The sequence below is a fragment of the Morone saxatilis genome, unplaced genomic scaffold (genome assembly GCF_004916995.1).
Source record: "Morone saxatilis isolate NCDOM2014 unplaced genomic scaffold, NCSU_SB_2.0 Contig11, whole genome shotgun sequence".
Taxonomy (NCBI): domain Eukaryota; kingdom Metazoa; phylum Chordata; class Actinopteri; family Moronidae; genus Morone; species Morone saxatilis.
The window spans coordinates 7,878,278-7,886,755 of NW_023339663.1; the positions used below are offsets into that span (position 1 = coordinate 7,878,278).

The 8,478-nt window shown below is 43.4% G+C and overlaps 1 protein-coding gene across 5 annotated transcripts in view; it reads right to left on the reverse strand.

The window, feature by feature from the left end:
• Window positions 1-1,448: 1,448 nt before the first annotated feature.
• The window catches only part of sema6dl (sema domain, transmembrane domain (TM), and cytoplasmic domain, (semaphorin) 6D, like), a 20,481-nt gene continuing 13,451 nt past the window's right edge, over window positions 1,449-8,478 (reverse strand). For 2 of the 5 annotated variants that reach the window (XM_035652273.1, XM_035652274.1), the window contains exons 15-20: window positions 8,181-8,258; window positions 8,002-8,060; window positions 7,371-7,427; window positions 6,655-6,837; window positions 5,377-5,618; window positions 1,449-5,279 (exon numbers count right to left, since the gene is read on the reverse strand). In XM_035652273.1, the coding sequence (XP_035508166.1) occupies window positions 4,149-5,279; window positions 5,377-5,618; window positions 6,655-6,837; window positions 7,371-7,427; window positions 8,002-8,060; window positions 8,181-8,258 (1,750 nt within the window). In that variant the 3' untranslated portion in view covers window positions 1,449-4,148. The remainder of the gene's footprint in view (window positions 5,280-5,376; window positions 5,619-6,654; window positions 6,838-7,370; window positions 7,428-8,001; window positions 8,061-8,180; window positions 8,259-8,478) is intronic. The other 3 variants (XM_035652275.1, XM_035652276.1, XM_035652277.1) reach the window with 3 other exon arrangements.

Below are 8,478 nucleotides of genomic sequence, written 5' to 3' on the forward strand. Positions count from 1 at the left end.
CAACCAAATCACACACCAACCCCCATTAGAACACCCAGAGGGGAGAATGTTTCCCTTGTGTGTGTGTCTGTATGTGTGTGTGTGAGAGAGAGAGAGACTGAGCTGGGTTGCTAGGAGGTGTGAGTTTTCGGGAGGTCCTGCTGAAAGCAAATGAAGGAGCACTTGTGTCAACATTCTGACGGCAGCGATGAGCCACAAAGCCTGCCAGCCTGCCAGCCAAAGGGCTGCATAACCTCGCTGTGAAAAAGCAGGAGCCGCGCTCTCAGAGCCCTCTTGCGCTTCTTCTGTATGTGCAGATCAGTTAGATGAAAACTGTTTTCCTTTTCAATCTCAATATTTGACTTTAAATGTTTCCGCGGCTGTTGACTTGGCTTCTGCAGGAAGTTATAACTCAAAATGGTCATTATATATGATGGTCCATGGTTGTTTGCTATGTTTTTGACATTTTTGCTTTGATAATAAACAATGAAGAGGCATACAGGAAATGTGGGGATGACATGCAACCAAGGTCTCTGGCCGGATTCAAACTGGCAGTGTTGCTGTTAAGTGGTATGCATTTGTAGACCGCTAAGCCACCGTGACATCCCATGTTTGTGATTTGAAACAATTTGGACAGATGCATCTGCATTCCTGTTGCCATGTTTTAACACAAAATCCTGTTTTGACGATGTATTTCTCTGCATGTGTCTGTATTTATGTGAACTTGACATGAATGCCTCAGGAGTTCAGTGGTACTGCACATGAAGCGCTTGTGATTGTATGTGCATGTTTTGAGACAGTGGCAAATGAATTATTTTCCATTTTGCAAGTCGGAAACACATAAAAGTGATTATCCTTCATCCAACCATCACTCCTTTATTCTTTGTTGTTGGCAGCTTGTCTTATCACGAACCTATCTGTGCGTAACATCATACATTGGATGTTTATGTTGGATGCATCTAAGTGTATGCATGTGCTAGTGTGTGTGTGTGCATTCTTCTACAGCTCACTGGTGGCTCAGATCTTATGCCTTGAGCTGTAGTTAGTCCAGATGTTTGGTGTCTACAGGAACATACTACTTTGGAAACTTTCCCACATGCTATCTGGTGTGGTTGACTCTGTGCTGGCCCCAAACTTCAAAACAACCCAGCTCTAAAAATAGTCTGAAGCTCTTAATCATTCTGCAGACTCTTAATGTCTCTGATAGTTTGCTCACAGAGCTCAGCTTGGACACATGCAGTACTACCCCCTCTCAAGTCATGCTGTAAGAACTGAATACATCTCATGGCATGACATCTTAGGCTGGATTCACAAGACACTAAGCATCTGATTTTTAACTCTTTGAGGCTCCCTGTCATGCTGTCTCACACCAGAACCGATGACATAAGGAGCTGACTTATAAAATTCAACCAGGCTGAATACCATGACAGGAAGAAACCTCCCCAAGACTACTCTTTTCTGTGCAGTAATGTTTTATTTCAACTATACATGCCGTGTTAAAAAAATCAACAAAAAATATCATGAAACAAAGACCATCATTATTATTTACACATTCACAGTACAACTTTACAACATATCTACACGCTCAAATACTCTGGAGATCATATATACAGCTGGCCTTGCATCGCCATGTTGCACAGTATTTAAATCATAATGACATGACAAAATCCGGTTCATCTGCACATCTGCACATACACTGAGCTCAGACTGAAATATAAAGGCTTCAATTTAGATTGCAACAGAAAGACCCACTTCATATTGCAATGTACAAGGCAGTTGAGCAGTGTATGTTGAGTGTATGTTTGTGATGTCAGTGTGCATGTGTCGAGTAGAAAAGAGAGCCCAAACACTGGTTAGATGACAGGCAAAAAGTCTTTACATACAATCATCACTTGTAAACAAAATGTGGCTTTGGGCTAAACAGGCAACTGACACTCGGATAGGATTGCAGATGTCACCCAAATAATGTACCCATTTCTGAGAGAAATTATCCCTCAGTCATCCCTACTGGCCGATAGAAACAATTCTTGCCACTGCAATCCTGGGGAATTGCAGATTCTGCGTGACCACCGCCCATGCCAACAGACGGCTTTCACATGAACGCTGTTAATACATTGGATGTGGGCAGGATGTGCTGCGTTGAGTCGACTGCTCCACAGTACAAGGTCTAACCACCCTACATCCCACTGTCAAGAAAATACATTCACTGCATGGCACCTCTTATGTGGTGGATTAACACAATTCTTTTCAACACCGGCAGTAAAGGACAAAAATTGATTTATACCCCAAATTAATGTGTTTTGACTGTCTTTTTGTACAACTAGCATTCACAGATGGAATGTTTGTCAGACAATTTGTTTTCCACATATTTTCGGTTTGGATTAGGTAGTGATTTTACAACACATCCTGCTGATTTTCAAATGGCTTATATAAAAATTGTTTATATAGTATATGACAATAACATACAGAGGACCAATTGACATTGCCAATATTATATACTGTAGTAGTTCATTTTGTGAATAAGGCACACAATGCACAGATTCAGGTTCACTTGCCTAAAAATATTTATACTCCTTATTTATAATATTTAAATATATACAGTATCTTGTCATTCCCAGCATGACTCATTTGGACACATTGGTAAATGTTGTGTTGATTGTACACTGGCCACTCGCAGGGAAGCTGCACAGGGAACATGGGCTGCAGAACCAGCATGGCAGATGACAGAGGTGTTACATCCACATATTGTTCTAGGGTCAGTTTAATATACCTTTTAATAGGATTAATGTAGGAGGAAAGTTCTAGTGTTCTTCTATTATGGGACACACGAGTTTAACAGAACAGAGGTGCCCTGAAATGTTGAATTCATATACATGGGCTAAACCATTGGTGTTGCTTTAGTTTCATATGGTAAATTCCTTAAATAACACAGTAAAACATTATAAAGGCAAATCACTTTGTTCAAAATTCAGTTATAGAACGAGATGAGAAATGTATGTTTTTTTTTTTCTTAATACCATTGCTACATAAAGAAATAGGTCTCTTGAACCACCTGTATAATTCCTACAAAGGGGCAGTGGAGGTTAGGGGAGGTTTCGGTTCTGGAGAGAAACACGTTTTCCAATTTATCAGTTTAAACAGTGCGTTTGGTTTCTGAAAACTGTACTTCTTGGCCTCTGTCTGACAGACAAACACATATGTCTAAAACCAATAGCAGCAAATGTACTATGTAAAATTTCCCAGTGTGTTACAGAGTCAATGTCCCAGTATACACCCAGCATGACCAACTTCACATCAGCCTAACCTAATTACTAGAAACACTATAAAGTGACACAAAAATAAGGTTTAGGATCGGTTCAGGTGGGTTAAAACAAGAGCAGAAAGAGCTAATATTGTTGAAATGAGAGACAGTGACTAAGGTCTTAGACACGTCATAAGGTGCATCCTCTGGCATGTGGCACCACTCTTAATAACCAAATGTGAAAGCTAATTATGTGTACTGCCTTTACAAAAATCTGCTTTCCAATCAACCAACACACACTCGCACATTAATTTGCTCTTTTTCTTTGTTCGCTTGCTGCTTGATTCTGATGTTTGTGGCCATATGTATCTTAACACGTTCACAATGATTTTTTGGTATCCTCTCGCCTGCCCCCAGCCATCTTTCTAACAAAGGCATGGCTACCTCTCCTTTGTTTAGTTCACATTAGTGGGAAGACAGTGCTTAAGGGCAGTAACAAATGAGACCCATTCTTCAAGTATTCCACTGTTTTTAACCTGGTACCACATGCACAGACGCCATAGCTGCCCCAGCTAGTGTCCTAGTGTACCTCGTACCTAATATCGGAACGGACAATACCCAAGCCCAGATACAATGGGGAGCAGCAGATTCACCACTGTCCACTGTTCATATCCTGTCGCTACCGTGACAAGGGAGCGAGATGGAGACATAGGGAGCGAAAAAGCCCCAAGGAGTATCTTTGGCCACATGTGTGATTTCCCTTTTTAGTGTGAGTGAATGTGCATATCATTTAAAGGGGGACCACACCTCAAGTCGATACACAAACACACAATAGGCCCTACCCCATCCATAGCCCCAACCCCAAGCCCCCAGGGCTCAAAGCTCTACAGTCAAGGCCAAGAGCTGACTCAGAAGTGTCCATGCTCTTTTAATAACTGTACTTATTGACCACTCGCATCTGTGGAGTCTGTGGTGAAAACCCGTTGGGTTTTGGGGGCACATCTGGCTTTAGCGATGGGGTCCGTTTAAGTCCCGTTCGAGGGAGTGAGCAATGTCCACTGTAGCTGCTCTGTCGGGATACAGAGGATGGGTGGGCTGAGTGCATTCCTGCCCCCATCACTCCGCTATGGGAGTCAAGTCTGGAGGGGGGTGTTGGGGGCATGTAACCCCCTCTGTTCATACTGTGTTGGCGAGACACAGACACCCCCATGGTTACCCCATTTGGTGAGGTGGATAAGGAGTGCCTGTGAGAGGCACTCCGGTGGAGTTGATAACCCCCTCTTTGCCTCTCCAGGGTGCCACCCATGCTCAGGCTGCCTGTTGGTGTTGTTGGAGTGGTGGGCATGGGCACATCAACCCTCTTGGTGGGGCTGTGCCTCGGCAGTGAGGAAGAGGGAGAGTACAGGGAAGCCTCACGGCTGGGCACCCTAGGGGGTAATTCAGTCAGTTCCTCCATGGGCTCCAGTGTGAGCTGTTGCCTTGGGCGGGGCCCTGATCCCTCCTGAAGAATGGCCTTGGGGTTGGCCACAGAGTCATTGAGGTGTTTTAAAAGGTCATTTAGGGTATTTCTAGCATCCACAGACCTCTTTTGTTCTTTCCTACCTCCCTTAGAATCTGGATTCTTCAGCTTTGTTTCAGAAGAATGTGGCAGTGTATCATCTCCATTGTCAAGGTTCGGATGGTCATGTGTGGCATTGGGCAGGACAACTGCACTAGGGATGTGGGAGTGTCCCAGCGCAAGGTGAGGTTGGTGGGAGTTGGAGTTAGGAGGAGCAGCAGCAGAAGAAAGGAACTGAGGACTCTTGGCCGATGAGTTGGACTCCTTGCGAGGCCCACTGACCTTCCCTTGAGCCCTTTCCCACTGGTTTTTGATGGGCTGCAGGCCTTTCTGTTGAAGCACAGGGGTGGACTCAGGTGTAGGCAGGGCAGCCAACTCAGGGGGCTGACAGCCATCCCGCAGGATCATGGTCTTGGTGTCACCATTAGGTGTATTCAGGTCTTTGCCGTTGCTCAGCAGATTGGTGTACAGCTTGGGAGAATCAATGTTGGTTTGGTACTCCTAAAATAAAAAAATAAATGAGTAAGATTAGGTACTGTTTCACATCCTCTCCACAAAAGCCTTTGATGTAGCATTGGTGCTGTTTTTATGGCCGTACCTTTACAGGGCTGTCAAAGAGGCCGTTGAGCTTAACAAAGCTCCCAGTGGAGTCGGAGCAGGATGGTGCTGACTCTGTGTCCTTGCGGACATGTCTTGGCTTGCGGAGGAATGAGTCTCGGTAACAGAAAACAATCAGACCAGCCAGGAGAGCACCCATGAGAAAAGCAGCAAACACGCAGGTGATGAGGATGTTCATGTGGACCATCTGGTTGGTCTCACCTGCTTGGATATCCCACACACCTACAAAACATTAAGGCATTGGTTAACCCCTGGTGAAAAGTCTAAGTGCTCAGTGAATCATCCCTCCCCATTCTACAGCAAAATTGTGCAGGTTTCTGTGTGAACACAATAATGCATGAGTTTTTGCTTTTACACCTCCCCCCATACAAGGTAGCCAGTAAACCACAACCAAATCTCATAAATATTGACACATTCCTATTCATCTAAACCCAGATGAAGAAATATGGTGAAAATTGGCAGAAGCTGTTAGGTACCCACATCCATTTCACCATCTATAAGTAGCAGTGCTATGTTAGTTGAGAAGGAAAGAGTGTTGCCTTAATCCACGTTCCACTTTTTGTCATGCATTTAACCGGTACAAAAGGGTTAGGAGTGCGCTCTTATCTGAGATAGAAAGACGTAGTCTTTTTGCATGTTTTCGCAAGAGATCAACCAGCAGGAAGTTGTTCAAAGGAAAGAGAGGCAGTGATTGCCTTCCAGGCGTTGAGGTAGCTACTGCTCTACTTGAAGTTTGTTAGTAACCACAGACATTGAAAGAGTTAGTCATCCACCATGCGTCCACAAAAGTGATGTGGCAGAGCAGGCCCAGTCAATGATCTACCAGCCAGGGTAAACTGTTACTAGAGCTAGAGTTAAAATATCTATACAGATGGCAGAGACAGAAGCTAAATCCAAACAAAGGATTTTAAAGAAACAATATGAGAAGGGTGAGTGCAAGCTTTAATGATTAGAAAACTGGGAATAAATAATTCAAAAGTTAGAAAGAAAGAACATAAGAAAATAACAATTTAAAGAAAACAATGGTAATGTGAAAATATATCTATAGATTATGAAATGAAAATATATATTTGAAAAAGAGACTAAAATCTGCCATGTTATTTAATCAAAATCCTAAATAACTGCCATTGTGTGCACGTGTGTATTTGCATATGTGAGCCTATGTGTGAATCCACATTTGTGTGGCTTAGTGAGAGTTGTTGGCAGCTATCAGTTCAGGCTCAATGCAGCATGCTGGCTGCCTCCCTGTGGGCCTTACCCTCTTGGCCCCCTGGGATTGAGTCTAAAGAATGGGAGGTGGCTGGGTCATCCTGCAGCACAAAGCCTGAGCCGTAGAGCTCTGGACCAGGTCCAGAGCTGGGGCTCTGAGTGGGTATGAGTACTGGGGGGTGTATGGGCCCACTGGGGTGGACAGTGACTGGCGTTGATGAAAACTCCATGTCTGTGGTGACAAACAAATTGTTAACAAACTGTGCAGACGTGGCTCAAGCATACTGTTATCATCTCAGTTAGTAGGCATGGGCAATGGATAATTTTTAAGGTTAGTGTCTGAAAAATAGTGAATAAACCACAGTTAACCTTTTGCAAAATGTTGTGTTTAAACATTCACAGATCAATGAAAATACATTTTTCTTTTCTTTTTAGACAATTTTGGAACGCAAAAAAGAGAGGATACTGAGGTTCAAAGAGGAGTTGGTACACAACAGTAAGGATGCCAAGGAATGGTGGTTGGACATGCAAGAGGGAGGAGGATTCGGAACAGGAAGTGATGAGTGAAAAGGAGGAAGTGAATCTGTGCTGAGATGGAGCACCGTCTGGTGAATGTGTTGTTTGTGACGATGAAAATGAAGCAGGTGACATTGGCATTCAGGAGGTGCTTGGTAAGAAAAGATGAAACGTGGCAGTGGTGGAAAGACAGGGTTGGAGATGCTGAACTCAAAGAAAGAAACCATTTGAGTAAAAGATCAAACTAACCAGAGGTAGGGTCGCCAAATGATTTGTAATCTGGCGCTGATGTAGTGCCCAAAAACGCTAAAAGAATTAAAAGAACAAGAAATCAGTATAAGGGAATTCAGAAGTAAAAACTAAAATCCCTAAGAGACACTAAGAGTGCAGTTTGTTTAATAATAAAAGATATAAAGCACTCCAGAGCAGTGTCCTTTTCTCACTGGAGTCACAAGAAGCCCTCTGGTTCTGATCAATACTGAGGTTCAGCCTGGGTCATGTTTAGTCGGTACAAATGAAGGGACAGAAGTTTTAAAGTAAAATCAGTAAAGGCACATTTTCTGCCATCATATCTTAAGACCTCTACCATTTGCACCGGCTGAGCATGACCCTTAATTGTACATGTCCATGTTTCTGCCTCACAGGTGGCATAAGTTACAGGTGGCCATGTACTGTATGCAGATGTGTGTGTTAATATTGCACATAGACTTATGTAGGGGCAAGTTACTGGAGTGGTTACTGGTGTGAGTGTGCAGGCTCATGGTGTGTGTGAAGATGAGTTTCATTTGTGTACGTGTGTGTCGATGTATGTGTATCTGTGTGTGTGTGTGTTTATATATGTCTCAGGATAGATGGCATGGCATGGAGATGAGAACCGTACCGTGACAGTCTCCCAGGTGGGCAGTGTTTCCTAATTCAACGTCCTGCTCATATTCAGTCCTGAAAATAGATAGAAGACAAGATAGATAAGTTTAATCAAAGAGCTGCAAACATTCTTGTTATCTCATTCTCTCATCTATAATATTTCCACATTATATTTCAACTGAGGCTTGAACTCACAAGTCACCAGGCTGTATCCTCTCACAGGTTCCATGAGGCTTCCAGCCACAGTAAGGATCCCTTGATGCAATGCAGGACCTTTTTGCCACACAAACACACACACACACATCATCAGACCACAGGGTTAAATCATTCTGCGAAGTGCACTATAATCATTTGTGACTGACTGAACATTAACCACAAGGAATAAAGTGAAGCTGTTATCGTTCCTTTTATGACATTTACTGCAAAACAAAACAATAAACTCACAAACCTATGACCGACCACACGAAGCACATTTTAACCCCCCCCCCCCCCC